The sequence below is a fragment of the Carassius auratus genome, chromosome 41 (genome assembly GCF_003368295.1).
Source record: "Carassius auratus strain Wakin chromosome 41, ASM336829v1, whole genome shotgun sequence".
In the NCBI taxonomy this organism is placed as follows: Eukaryota; Metazoa; Chordata; class Actinopteri; order Cypriniformes; family Cyprinidae; genus Carassius; species Carassius auratus.
Genome location: NC_039283.1, coordinates 21,117,417 through 21,133,176, shown reverse-complemented (window position 1 = coordinate 21,133,176; position 15,760 = coordinate 21,117,417). Strand labels below are relative to the sequence as shown.

Here is a 15,760-nt window from a genome sequence, read left to right as displayed (position 1 = left end):
TGTTTTAACTCCTTTCAATTTAAAACATTGACTTCCTCAACTGATTATTCTAAAGACAACCACCAGGTGGCTTCATAAAGTTATTTTGCCATGAATGGTATTATATATATTTTTTAGAATCTCTTGCAAATATTAATAATACAGAACGTGAATGTAAACCCACAATGATAAAAATACCATTTATAATTATTTGGGAAAAGCTCTCATAGTTACTGGTGGTAGCTAACTAAATGATTTTTCTCCTAACCACACACGCCCACTTGCATGTGTCTCTAAAAGACTCATTTCCTAATGCTAGTGTGAAAAAGCAGAAATGGCTCATGCATCAACCTGTCTGACAAACAACTGAGAATATACACGCATCACAACGCCAAGAGAGAATGCACCGCAGAGCCACATGTGAGTTTTGAATTCTTAATCAAAATTAGGACAGCTCTTTATTTGAAGTTTAATGATATCTAAATGTTTTGAGGAGCCTGTTTAAAAATACCCTTGCTCTGTGTTTACCGTCTCTGTTCATGCTTTCGTTTATAAAAGACAATTTCATTGTCAGTCTGTTAACTTTAATATTTGGTTGTGTAGTTACCATATTCATGTACCACAGTATATCCCAGGAACCCTGAGATAATTTAAAGAATACTATAGTGCATGTTAGGTCTTGTTAGCAGTACCTTGAAATACCATGGAATACTATTGTACTTTGAGATGCACCTTACTGACTATAAAAATATATGGAAACTTTGTTCCCATATGTACCCTAATATATTTTGTTTGATTACCATTTATGTACTAAGATACTCTTAAGTACATTAAAGAATGCCAAGATATTTTTGGGTATTTTTGATACATGCCATATAGTAGTGACTAACTGCCATATTTATGTACTATGGTATTTTATGGTAACTTACTACTTAAAAACTAGCAAGCCACTTAAAAGAATACAGTGGTAGTATTATACTACTATTATTTTACATGCCAAAATAAACCCAGTCTTAACATAAACCATCAAAAATTTTTTTTTTTAAAAAATTACGGTCTCATAATTCTAAAATTCATATTCAGTTTAAATTCTTCCTAATTCTACTGGATGACGATTGCTCGCCTCCACCCACTGATCATCAGCGGCGCGCTACAGGCTTCCTTTTGTCCAACGGGCCACCTCCGTGGAACACTCCATTCTGAAAAATAGGGGGAAACAGCTTAGTTATCTTTCAGAAAGTATGATTTTACACAGCGAACAGCGCTCCTAACACCTCAAATTGAAGTAGATACGTATAATAAGTTCTAAGTATTTTGAAACGCATCGATATATCGGGTAAAAAGTGCCCTCGACCGCGTCGATGTAAAGTGAGTCCCCCGCAAGTTGTTTTGAGAGAGGCGAAGAACCCCTCAGTTCTCCCGAGCAGCAGAGCAGACGAGATGGGCGGGAGAACGTGCTGGGATAATTCCGCTGTTGCGGGAAATCAGCTTGATTTGAGTCTCTTCTCTGAGTGAAGTGTTTTCGGATGTCACACTGGTGACAGTATGTATCTCAGCGGGATTTTTGGAGTTGCTTAAGGGCGCGCTGGATCTTTCTTCCTCCTCCTCCTTCCTATTTTTGCTCTTATTGGGGGTTCTCCTCTATAACGGCACTAAGTATTTGGCGTCTGGTGGTGCCTCTGCACGACCCAGATTATTAAAACACAATTGCAAAATAAAACCAGGATGTAAGGAGAAGCGTTGATGTGGGAAAGAACTTTGGAAACGCATCCTGATCCAAACACGGAGCCCTGCTGGTCCCTCCCGCCTAAGCTGGAGATAGGGATGGTGGTAAGTTTTATTTCTGTATTGAACCCTTCACAGTGAGCCTCAGTATTCATTGGTTTTCCACAGCAGACCATTTCAACTGGCTCCACTTTCCTCCAACTGATTGAGTTGGTTGTATTGATGCTGTTGTTGCCATTAGTTACAAGATCAGCCTCAGCAACACACAGTATTTGACAAACTGCTATTGTCCCTTATCTCATGTTGGCAGAAAGGGGTTCGCTAGTTTCGCTGTTTTTTGTTGTTGTTGTTTTTGTATGGGGGTTTGAGCCCCTCCCCACATTCCCACCCACCCAGCACTATTCCACTGGGAGTACAGCTCCTCTTCAGGGTATAATTTAATTTATCTGCCATTGTGATGTGCTCATCATCAATATCCATTTCAGTTGACAGCCATATGCATCTTCTTTTGTTGCGCTTGCGTCATTATTTCTCATTCTTATCAAACAAAGACATGCTCTGAAACTCCTTGTCTCCTTGTGAGTATTTCAGGTGGCAGGAAGCAGGCGTTTAGACAGTCTACGGAAGGTCTTTGAGTCATCTAATGTTGGTGATCTGATTACTGTTGGTTTAAATGCAGTGGGCCTGCCGGTTCTTCTAGAGACTAACTGACTGACAAACATGCTTACTTTGTTCATGCATATGGCTCGACTTCTTGGGAAAGAACTGGTCTGTGTTCATGCTTACTCTGTCAACATTGACTAAGACCAGTCATCGGTTGAAATGCAGTGACGTGGAGCTGAAGTTCATTATAAATCACCACGAAGAGTTGCGACAAGGGAAATGTTATTATTTCAGCATGTTAAGAGATGAGATGAGATGATTGCATTAATTAAACCACCAACCAACCAAATTTGTTTGTGGTGTCGTTTAGCTGCAGAGTTTCGTCTGTTGCCTAAATCTATTTGCTTAAACAGACAGTTCATCCAAAAATGAAAATGTTGTCATTGTTTACACTCTCCTTCATGTTTTTCGAAACCAGTAAGACTTTCTTTCTGTCATGGAACACCAAAAGGAGTAGAATATATTCCATATAATTTGTGTGCTATTTTTTACAAGCTTTATAAAGTCAAATGACAGGTTTATATGTGGAACAGACTATTGTTTAACTAAATATTAAAATGTAATTTTAATTCAGGCTAAAATTTAAAGGAGTAGATCAGTCAATGACCTTCAGGCGATGAGTTTGTTTCTTCATTTGAACAGATATTGGATGGATTCAGCATTAATTTACCTGCTCACCAGTGGATCCCCTGTGGTGAATGGGTGCCGTTAGAATGTAGGTCCAAACAGCTGATAAAAACATCACTATAATTCACAAGTGATCCCCACAACTCCAGTCAATCAGTTAATGCCCTACGAAGCTTTGTTTTTGTAATAAACAAACTCCTTAAGACGTTTTTAAATTTTAAATCATTGCTGCTTCCAGCAAAAATACAATGTTCTTCAGTGGAAAGAATAGAGAAATATGCACAGACACAGCAATGTTTACAATCAAAAGCAGTCCATAACAGTTTTAAACATACAGTGATGTTTTTATCAGCTGTTTGGACCCTCATTTTGTCAGCACTCATGATCTTGGTGAGCGAGTGATGTAATGTTACATTTCTCTAAATATATTATTCTGATGAAGAAACAAACTCATTAACATCTTGAATGGACTCAGGGTGAGTAAATGTGCAGCACATTTTCTTTTTTGTGTGAACAATCAATTTTGACGGAAGGAGGGAAAGTATTACAGGCAGACAGACACAAGGAGCAAATTATGGTAATTTTTATTTTTAGTGTGCACTGTTCATTCAAGTAGCCGTCTTAGTTTTAAGTCTGTAGATGTAAGTTCTCCTTCATGTTGATTTGAGATCAGTGCATTGTTAAGATTGTGTTCTGTGTGGACTTCGTCAGACTTCAGAACAACATACTGTGAAAACCCATGACTTGAGCGAGAGAGACGCTGGGTGTGATGAAGCACTAGGCGATCAAGGTGTTTAATTACCGCCACAGCATCCTGGTTTGGTGGAGAGCATGTGTAGGAACTTGGCAGTGTGTCTGTGGACACTCCTGTCTGGAAGATTTACAGTGGATATTTGGGAGTCAGAAGGCTGTTCTTTTTCATTCTTGTGACTGTTGACGGGATTTTCTTGACACTGGCAATCGTTGGCCAGCGTGTGCAGTAGAAATCAATTCAGTTAGACTCTAATGAGGTCTAAAGTTCCTCCTCGATGATAAATGTCTAAATAGAGCTTGGCACAGCCCTCATGTGGGCTATCTTGAAGACCCGGCAGTTTTCTCATTAATAATGAATACAGGCTGTATTCCAGAATGCATTTACTTTATATAATAGACTAAAGCTTGTATATTAAATTAAGGTTACCAGTTCAAGCTTAAAGGAATAGTTCACTCAAAAATTATATATTCTTACGTTAGAAGCGTAGAAGCCTTTATCCAACTTTTTTTCCATGATGAGAAAAGCTTTGCAATATTTTGTTTGAGTCATATGGACCGCTTTCTTAGTGTTTTTGGAGCTTGATCATTATGAAAGTGTGAATATTCTCCATAACATTTTCTTTTATGCTCCAATGAAAAAAAAAAAAAAACACCCTTTTTTTTTTTTCGGAACAAATAAATATTAAATAATAACAGAATGTAAATTTTTTTTTTTAAAAATGGGAGAATTCACACTTAAAATTAAAATGTTATAATTTAAACACCCCTCATTTTCTTCTTTGAAAAACAAAGTAACATATTTTGTTATGTTGAGAATTTTTTTACCATACAATACAGGTCTAGAATTAATTAGCATTTTTGGGTGAACTGTCCTTTTAACTGTTAATCTCATTGATGACCTGTCACCGCTGTTAGTGATGTTTGTCTCTCTGCAGATGTATATTCTCTTTGGTCTTATCTGTAAAAAGCAATAGCCCCGTTTGGAACCATAAAGCAAGGATGGAAATTAAAAGGAGCCTATCAATATGCAAATACAGCCCCGCACGGAGACATGAATAGAGTACATGCTCATAACCTCAAAGAACATGCTGTTTGCATGAGAGACAGCTGTGTTATGCAACCTGCGCCTCCATCACTCGCTGCCACTTGGGCTGCTGCAATTACATAAAGATCTCCCGTATATTGAAGAGAGAGTGCAGAGAGAAAGGGTAGGCCTGTATAATGCCTGCCAATCTTCATTTTCATCATTATCTCATCTGTTTCCTGTTTACCGCTCGAGTCGTGTGTCTCTCAGACACTTCCTCCGACTGCTCTTTTCTTCTTGTATGAAGGTTGGGCATCCATCGAGTGCATGCTCTTTTTCTGTGTTGTTCAGCTGCATCACTTGGATTCATATATGTGATTTTAATGATTCACTTACAGTTTGCTGTTGTAGTGGAGGATGATGTTCACAACAAAAGTACTAGCTAAGTTTCCATCCACTTTTTATGCTGTTCTGTTATTAACAAAAATTAAAACGTGTTTCCATCCGATTGATTTTTTTTAACGATAAGATGGTGTGTAATGAAGTCATCTGATTGTTATCCTTTTTGTCAAAGCTTTGTGTAAGGTGTTTTTCAATTTATTCACTGGGCCATTTCACTGTGTATGCAGTCAGAATAGATTAAACCACGCTTGAACATCTAGAACAGTGCTTAAATCGCTAAATCAGTAGACATTTTGATACACTAAGCATTTTCCTGCAAGAAAGATTTTAATGGAAACTCAAATAGTGACCGGTAAAAAAGAATAAAACATGACCATGGAGTACTAAAAGCAAGTCCATACCACCGATATTTTATATTCCAAGACTTTTGAAGTCATACAATAGCTTTGCGCACTGCTTTAGTTCCAGAAGTAAATGTACAGTACTGAAGTACTGGGAAGATTTTGCGCAAACAATTTTCCAGTATCATTGAAAGGGTTGCATTCGCACCGACCGTGTTAACTAGGATGAGACATATGCTGGTCGACAATGATGTCATTTGTGCGCGGCATTCAACAAAGTTAAAATTAGCCCAAAAAATAGCCCAAAAGTGGGTAGTTTCACAATTAGTTCTGGTACAATGAAAAGGTTCATGTGGTGTGAAAGGCTCTTTTGTGTGAGGAATAAACCAAACTCCTTATTCGCTGAAAATGTTCCCATGTAGTTGCTTTAATTGTATGGAAAAGAGCAGTGTGGATATTCTGCTAAACATCTTCTGTCGTGTTTCAACCAAGTCTGAATTTGATTAACAGAATTTGTTTATTTTATTAATTTATTTTAACTGTTCCTTTAAGCTTCTGGATGTTTTAAAATAGAGAACTAATATTTCATTCACATTAAATATTGAGCCCTGTAGCAGCCCTACAGTTATCCTGAATCATCAAAAGGAGCGACTTGCAGGGATTTGAGTGACATAATCATCTCCGCTTCAGTTCTTGTGCATTTTGAAAATGTGACACTGATGTCGCAGATTGGTAGATTTGTATTTCTTTTGTCTTCGTTCTATGCCGTGATTCTGTTTTAAATAGTTCTCACTTCTCACCTTAGTTCGGTGTCTGATAGATTGACTTGTTAGATCTTAAAAAATGAGACAAAGGAACAAAGTGAAGTCAAAGTTTAAAATGGTGCTCAGTTTATGATGTTTAAGACGTACTGCAGAATCACAGATTTACATCAAACTTTCTGTAATGTACTATAACCTGTGCAATTTTAAGAGCAAACACTGCTGCATGACTATAAATAACAAAGACTGAATATTAAAGTTGTAGTAAATCTGGGTGAAAAAATAAATAAAAACAAAAATAAATTCAAGAGCTGATTTTAAAGTATGATATGATTATGCAGTTTTTACTAAGAATTTCAACATTTGAAAACCGTTTATTTAGTTTCTGCGACAATGTTGAAGCACTTAACTAAAAAGTGCAAAATACCTGTCTCATTTTCTCATTGTCTTGCTTACAATAAAGTGTCAATTAAGTAGTATTTTAAGGCTACCAAAAGTGCTCTTGTTGGCAGGTTCAGTTTCAATTAAAGTCTATGCTTCATTATTAATTTTCACAGATAATATCAGCAGTAATTATTAAGAACTATCAAGATGAAATCTCTTTTGCTGTTTGTCATTAGCAAATAGTACAGTACTGGTTTTCAAATATAGATTGTTGGTCAAAGATCTTTTAGCTGGGTTTGCGGTATTACATATTTCATGGCCTGATCCTGAGCAGGCGCAGCTGTGGCACTGACCTCTTTCCCAGGCTTCGATATGAGCTCTGATGGCCCTTGGTACTGATGCCCCAGGACAAACGACTCAGAGTTAACCACTAGAGTCATTCTGCCCTGTCAGACCACATTTCTCAAAGACTGTTTGCTCTCATTCTTGCAACTCTTTTGATTATCTCACTGAATCTCACAGATTATTTTTAGGGATAAGACATCATTCACACTGTTATATTCTAGTCTTTAAGAAGGAAGTTGTGTGAGAGAATTTTGTAGCTGGTGGTTATCAGACCAGTGCTGCATTGTTACTACCTAAGATTGTGCTCGAAAGATAGGGATCCATTGTTTAATGCACATCATTTAATGTATTTACTTTCACTTTTGATCAATTTAATGCATCCGTGAAATAAATTAAATCATGTTTTTTCATTAATCATGTTAATTAATTTGTAGCTGTTGTTGCAGACTACTAGTCCAAAGTAGAAAACTAGTTATTTTTTTAGTTGTTTTGGTCAAGAAAACAATTTTTAAATGTTGGCAGGGCTATTACAGATCTGAACTACTGTTCTGAAACTGGTCCAGCAAAGAAAATCCTTATTGTTTAGCCCGTATGTGGAAGTTTCTTCTCTTTCTCGGCTCATGTGAAGTCTGTTCTCTTTGGTGGCATGTTGCATTTCCTTCGGTGAGTCTATGGTGTGGCTCAGCCTTTCATCACACTTCTCAGCGCTGAACTGTATGTCCTTGAGGTCTCTGTTTAATGTACCAAGGAAATGGTGAGTTTTCTTTTTTTAATCTTTTCTGACTATGGCCTATAGAGTCTTTTTTAACTTAATCTTAAGTTTCAGCCTTCAAGTTTCCCATCACGTCATAGCTGCGGTTTCGCATTCCTCGCTTCACTTCATTTATCTGTGTTTTATTCTGAATGAATGAAGTAAAAGCTCTAAAGCAGTCACAGGTCCTGTAAAAGCAGCTGCTTTGAACCCGTGCCCAGAGGAATTTTGTGCCAACACAAATGGCCTTTACCCAGCCCCACCGCTACATACATGGCATACATCAGTATGTAGCTCTCTGTGAATGCTAACGTGCTAATTTGTGAGTTTAATGATGTTTAACATCCTTACATTCATTTTACAGAGTTAATAGTTCACCAAAAAAATTAAATTAAATATCACAGTAATCAGATCACCAACTATTTTTTGTTATGAAGAATATTTAATTTTAATCATCATTATGAAGAATGATTAAAATATTTTTCATAACAAATTTTTATTATAAAGTTAAAAGTTAAGATTTTTTTTTTATTAGTCTGTAGTCTATAGATAGGCCTATTGTAGGGCCCTATGAAATCAGTTTATTTTTTTTCCCAAATTCCGTTTTTTCTGTTTACATTTTTCTGGATTAAATTTTTTTCAGTTTAAATTTTTCTCTACTCCTTTTTCATGGTTTAATTAAGTTGTTTTAATCAAAAAGCATGTCTAATTAATTAAAATAATAAAACTTATACATTTTTACACCAATTCTTTCACATCAGTTTTATTTTTTATTCACCATATGTTGTTATTGTTACCTTATTCTATGTTTTAGCATGTATAATTATTTAAATGCATAAAACCAACTTAATTTATTAAATGTCTCTTTATTAAATAGCCTTATGAAATGTTTCTCCCTCTGGAAATTCTGTTGTGTATTTGCATTTTTCTTGTTATCAAATGAAGTTAAAAACATTCATTTAATTTATCTTTTAATTATTGAAAATTAAGCAAACTTTATTTTTTGGTAAACAAAGGGGATTTACTATTAAAATATAACTGGGGGAAAAAAATGTTGTGTGATTAAACCTTATCATTATATTAATTTTTTTTTTTTTTTAGTAGTAGGCTATGTACATTCTGCTGAACATTTCTGGCAAACACTTGTCTTTAAATTAAACCGGACTTTTATTTCGATGGGTTTACGTACCTTTACAGTTCTGTGTATGTGATATGACACTAGCCGGGCATACACTGTGCGATTTTCATTCGCTTTTGAGCAGAATTCTGACTCGTGCGACTCTTTTTCGGGTGGGTCCGATTTTCAACATTGTCGTGTGTCGTTTGTTGTGCAGTGTTCGCGGAAATCATAGGGCCCTACTGTAGCCTATAGTATAGTAATGTGTGTGTGTGTGTGTATATATATATATATAGTATAGTATGAAGTAATAGTCATGAAACTTTTTTTCATGTAAATTTTAGTAAGTCATGTAACTAGCCTCTTGTTTTTCAGTAAATGATGTAGAAAGACCTTCATAATGCTTAATTTATTTATAATAATTCATAATAAATTATTATAACAATAAATATTTTTTTCTTGTTTAAAATTAATTACTCATTCAAATTATAATTAATTTATTATTATTATTATTCTTTAATAATAATAAAATTACAATACTTTTTCAAAGTTAACGAAATCAAAATTTTAAAGAAAAGTTTTCCCCTTTCCGATTATAGTTTTCAGTTTTAAATATTTGAGGTAAAGTTGAGGAAACTCAAACTTTAAAGCGTGTGACTTAATTGCAAGTACTTTCTAATCTGTTGAAGTACTTTCATGCTGTTACGAGTTTCACACAGTTTAATTCAATCAACACGACTTATTCACTAAAAAATACTCTCATGCAAACAGACAAACACTTTGTCTAACTGCAGAGACTTCATACCCAGGCTTTATCTATCATTTCCTCATTTTTTGTCGTCTTTTCTTCCTCTGACTCTCACGTGGCCCCAGCTGGGATGCAGAGAGAGTGTTTAGTATGCCGGCAGTGCTTCTGAGTCTTCCTGATTCTCCATAGAGAGCAGGACAGAACGTGAGAAGGGGACTGTGGGAGCAGAGTTTCTAAGATCCACTCCAGGAATATCCATGATTCATTGACCTTGGTTTTACCCAATCCCCAGTTGTCCCTTGTCATCCCAGACACAGGTTCTGCCCCGTGCTAGAATCTCAGGGGAATGTAGACGGGGGTTTTGGAGCAGTTGCTTCCCCGAGTGAGCGTTCAGCACTTGCGGGGACACACGTGGATAGTGGTAGATCTATGAATGAGGTCCTTTAGAGGGCTGGGGGTTGGGTGAGATCTTTAGGAAGGGGACGAGGAAGGAGCAGGGGGGTCCAGGGGCCCTTAGAAGCCATTGGTGAATGGGAAGGCCAAGGCTGCTTTATTCTGAGGTCGAAGGGCCGTGGGGGAGAGTCGAACACAACAGAAATTTACAGGACCACATGAGGTGAGAGATGGAGAGGAAGTTCCTTATAGCATGGCAAAAATAAAAAGCAAGAACTGAACCTTATGAAGCCATTTTCAACTGTTGGGTCATGACCCATCTTCGCTGTTATCTTCAATTTGGAAATTGACTGCAAAGGCGACTGAGATGTTCACAACACTAGATTTGTCACAATCGTTATAACCTAAAAATGATAAACGGTAGTGTTTAACCAAAAAATGTGTTGAAGGTCAACTTTCAACTTCAAAAATGCAATGCTAAATGCTTTGCAGGGAGTCTGATTTGTGCATCCATTTCCAAATCCACCTTTCACACTTTTCCACAAACAAAAAAAAAAAGTACAGTAGTGTTACTGTTGTTTGAAGTTCCATGCAAATGTTATTAAACCTAAAAATGGTGACCTTTCAGAATCATGCCATCTGATACCATCACTTTACTATAGTAGCACCACAGTACTTCTTTGTGTTCCCTTTAGACATTACAATATGGTCTCGCTTGGGCTTTTTCTAAAATGCCATCCACAAACTGCACATATAATCGGCTTTTTAACGGTCTTGGGAAAAAGCTGCTTAGTCTTGGAGGTTTGGAGGTGGCGACTCTCCAAGACAATTGACAATAGTCTGTGTAGCCTCTTCTGCTTGAGTGACCTGATGGCTACTGTCCCATTGTATTGTTTTGAGGTCAGATCCAGGACACCTGCTGAGAGCAACAGAAACTGAAAAACAATGATCGTAATAGCCAGTTCCAGTTTGATGACATCCGAGGGTCATGTTTTCAAGTCATTAGTTCTGTTTGCACTGTCAACTTCTCCAAACTCATGTTGTTTACCTGCATCATGTCTTTAATCAGAGCGTGTGAAATGGATCGCAGGTAGAGGTTTAAAAATGCAGCAACCTTACAATGATCTGATGAAAATGGAATGCATTTTTAGAATTTACGATCAGATAATTTTCAAATATTTGATTTGAATTGAAGAATTCTCATGTTTTTTTACTTTTAGACAATATTATTTTCCCAGCATCTTAACCAAACTGCTATTATAACAAAATAGATTTAAAATGTGAAGGGAAATACAGTAAAAACCTTGGCATTTTTTCGCATTTCATTAAATTAACAAGAAATAATATCATTTCAATTTATATGCATTAATACACATTATAGAACTATGTACAATACATAGCTGTATGTATCGACATATAGTTTTACTAAAATATTTTAATATTAAAAAAAATGCCAGACAGTGACATTTTTGAATAGATTAATTTTAAAGGATTCTTGGCAATCCATCAAACCTCTTTCGGAAACATAATAGCAAAAAAAAAAGGGTATTAAAATAACTAATTATCTACCTCTCAGAAGGTTGGTAAAAATGTTTTTATGTTTTTGAAGAAAGTCTCACGCTCATTGAGGCTGCGTTTATTTGATCAAAAATATTACAAACAAACAGTAATATTGTTAAATATTATTGCAATAATAATAAAAAAAAATACTATCTATTTTGATTAACTAAATGTATCCTTGTTAAATAAAAGGATTAATTTCTTTAAAAAACAACTTATGGACCTCAGTCTTTTGAATGGTAATGTATATCTAAAAAATGTTTGATATTATCAACATAGCCCTAATCATGAATAAGACAAAAATAACTGAATTAAATGAAACTTTAAAATGCCTGAATTGAATCATTGAGATCGTTGAATTGAATCATTATTAGAGCAAATATTTACACCCCTGCTCACAAGGTCAAATGGCACAGTAGTGTTTTGTGTACGTGTGTGTGTCTGTTTGTACAGCAGAACTACTCATGATCTGACAGCACAGAGAGACAGCGGGAGGAAGTGACATCAAAAGTGTGTGTGTGTGTGACCCATTTTATACAGCTCACCTACAGGCAGGCTTCACAGTGTGTGCTTCGCTGGATAGAGCTAGAGCTGTGCATTTCTAGTGTGGTTATTACCAGGACACCTCAAACACTACATGACACTTACACAAACATAGACCACTGTTCGTTTGAATTCTTTCTCTCTAAATCTATCCTGGTTTCTTTATTTAACAGCCATGTGGTTTCACCCTTCACACACACACACACACGCCGTTACTATAGAGACGCTGCCCACATGATGGTACAGACTTTGACAGCACCACTTTGCAATAATAAGCCTCTCTTGCTCTTGTCCATATCAGCACAATACAATTCGACCATCCCCTCAGTGTAAATGTACTGGTACTATATACTCGGACTGGTAATACATTTGTATTTGAATAGCATGAGCTAATGCCTATTTTTAGATGATTAAATACTTTACAAATAAAGGGTTGCTAATTTAGTTTCTCTTACATTTTGTTACTATTTTTATTTTTTTATAAGAATGTTGTAAGTAGGGGATAATGTACTTCCAGCTGGTTGGACAACGATGCGACACGACTACTTGCCAAATAAGTAAATAATGAGATGCGAAATATTGATTTGAGTTGAAATAGTTGAACGCAAAGCTTCCGTGAAGACAGCAGTTGCGAGCAAGCCGCAAATTCAAACTACATTTAAGGGAAACGGTGCAGACAAACTACTTATTACACAACATTTCACCACAAAAATAATTAAGGCAATGAAAGAATTAAGACAAATTTTTTTTAAAACCATACCATTTTGTTAGCTCTCTCCTGTGTTCTAAGCTTTTATTGGAATGTCGCGGCCTAATGGTTAGAGAGTCGGAGTCCCAATCGAAAGGGTGTTAGTTCGAGTCTCGGCCCGGCAGGAATTGTGGGTGGGGGGAGTGCATGTACAGTTCTCTCTCCACTTTCAATACCACGACTTAGGTGCCCTTGAGCAAGGCATCGAACCCCCAACTGCTCTGTATGTGTGCACTTCGGATGGGTTAAATGCAGAGTATTTTTTATGTTTGTTTTATGTTTGGGTGTTTTTTTAATTTTTTTATTGATATTATCAGCCAAGCCAAACAATACATTGATTTTTTTTTTTGTCAATTTTTAATATTGACAGAGGCTAATAACCATTTTTGCTTTGTTTATAACTGGATATTGGTTTCCTGTACAAAACTTTAAAATCATATTTCAGGAGTCTAGATGTAAAGAGCATGGCTTCTCTTTATTTGTTTAGTTTTTTTAATTTAATTAAGTAATACATAATATAAGTGCCTGTTTATCTAGCTAGATTCTGATGATTTTTTTCTTTATTTTTGGCCGTTTTGGGGGTAAGACCTGAATGTGCTCAAATGACTACATAAACACACATGTAACGGTGAATGTTGCATTATCAGCGTTACTCAAAGAAGTGCTGTGGCACAAGTTAGGATAAACAGATGCCTTCTGTGGTTAGTTTTCTCTTTCAGGAGTTAAACTGATATACTGAGGTTTGTTGCTACCAGAGTAGCTCAATAACACATTTATTATGTACAGAGGACCATCATGCTTGCAGTGCCTTGGCTAAGCATGTTTGTGTTCATAAGTATGCTTCTGGCCTTAAAGTCTTTGTTAACTGGCTGAACTTGGCACAACTCTCACAAGGGCTGAAAAATGCTTCCTACAAAAACACAGTTCATTCCTACATCACTTGTTGCCATGGTTGCAGAATACTCCCCATACCAGAGAATTCCTGCCTGGAGGTCTCATGGATTCTTTGCATTTGTTTACTGCAGTCTGCATTTCAGCTCTGCAAGACCTTGTAAAGCACACAGCCTTTCACATCATTACTGGAGTTTATTGAAATTCATTTACATGCTAATTAAAAACATACTCTTAAAATCCTTTGTGTAATTTCTATTGCTGGCCAGACAATATAAATGTCAGGATAGTTAAATTATAATTTTACTAAAATCCAGTTTTAATTAGCAAAAGGTAAAACCTTGGCTTGAGGTAAATAAAACTAAATATGAATAAAACATGTGTCCACTAGTTGCACATTTGCTAATTCCATCTGATGTAATGTCTTTCTCTCATATAAGGCATCCTTACTGTTTTGCTGTTATCATGCTGGCTCATTCATGTATGTCCATAATCCTCAGTTTTTGGGTTATGGCAGCTCCATGAGTGTATAAGATTATAGTGCAGACTCATGGCTGACATTAAATGGCCTTTATTCTCCATTTCTGTGTCAAGTGTCAGGACCCCAGTGGGTACGGAAATGCGCCATGTTTGTGAGAGCGATGAGCCTGGCAGACATGTCCGGTAAGTGCCACTCCGCTCCGCTAACGCACTTCATGCACAGGATGGGATCAACTCTGACTCCATTTATACAGTTATGAACTGAGTGAGAGGAACAGTAAAGTGATAAAACACTGCATTAAGATGATTCAGATGCATTTGACGAAACAGTGTTTGAACCCATCCTCTTAACTTTGCATGTCGCTTTCGCCTTATTGGGTCTCATTCACTCACAATTGTGATGTTTTTTTCTTTTCTACCCTCATTCGACTGTTGAGAAATCCAGGTTATTCTAAGTAATTAGCATGTCCATGTAAGGGCTTTCGGACACCCTCTCCTGTATTAACCATTTGTCAGTCTCTTCAAATGCTTTTTTTTTTAATGTATCCAAATAAAAAATTAGCTAAAATGCAAAAAAAAAGTTTGATTTTAGACTTTAGACACTATAGTAAGTCATATTTAATTCAGTAGCATGTTATATTGTTATGTTAATTTTATTAATGTTGTTCTGTTTATTGTGACTTTCAAATAATTTTAAATACATTTAAGTGATGAAATGAACTTGTATATCTACTTCCGGGTGAAAATGGTTAAAACGCAGGTTGTACACAGAAATACATGCATATGCATGGTTAGTGAATGAGACTCATTATATCTCTTGCTTGTGTGTGCATGTTTTGTGATCTGTGTCCCTTTTTTGCCTTTCCTTCTGTATCTTACTTCTGATGTCTGACTGAGTTGGAGCTCTTGTTTGTGAGTTGTCTGTGCGTTTCTTCTGGAAAGCAAGTGTAAAAGACAGATAAACTGTGTACAGCATCAACTGGTCATTGATTATCGGATGATCAGAATAGGTTTGAGAGGTCAGGACTTTGTATTCTGATATGTAAATATCCAGGTTCAGATGGATTTTCAGAAGTTGTGGCCTCTAGAAATACAAAGCACAAGGATATAGTGATCGCAATTCACCATGAAATCAAAACTCAACCAATTTACCTTCTTAAAGCATATTGCGTCTTATGTTTTTGCATTTTTGGCGAATGTCATCCTTTTTTATTTTATAACTCCTCTTCTGTAACCTGTTGGTCTAATTTAGATATGTAGCATCCATTTTTATCCTGTTTCACTGAGAAAAATATGACAGATTGAGAAGCACAAACAGAGGCCTGCTAGATCAATGCTGAGGATGTTTTCATCTCAAGTCATTCAGTCAATAGTTGAAATGAAGGCTGCACAATTTGAGGAGGAAATTTATTTTTCTGATTACAATTACCATTTAAAATGCAGTTTAAAAAATCCAAGTGGATTTCAATATGTCTAGAAAACAACAGCAATAATGATGATTGTTAGTATTATTACTATTATTATT

General features: G+C 36.1%; 1 protein-coding gene across 5 annotated transcripts in view; it reads left to right on the top strand.

Moving 5' to 3' along the window:
- Positions 1-123: 123 nt before the first annotated feature.
- The window catches only part of LOC113059243 (rho GTPase-activating protein 33-like), a 45,602-nt gene continuing 29,965 nt past the window's right edge, over positions 124-15,760 (top strand). For 2 of the 5 annotated variants that reach the window (XM_026227596.1, XM_026227591.1), the window contains exons 1-2: positions 124-399; positions 14,350-14,418. Coding sequence is in view for 3 of the 5 variants with exons in the window: in XM_026227591.1 (XP_026083376.1) it covers positions 381-399; positions 14,350-14,418 (88 nt within the window). In the remaining 2 variants the exon portion in view is untranslated. Of the gene's footprint in view, positions 400-1,287; positions 1,810-14,349; positions 14,419-15,760 lie in introns of those variants that run through there. The other 3 variants (XM_026227593.1, XM_026227595.1, XM_026227592.1) reach the window with 3 other exon arrangements.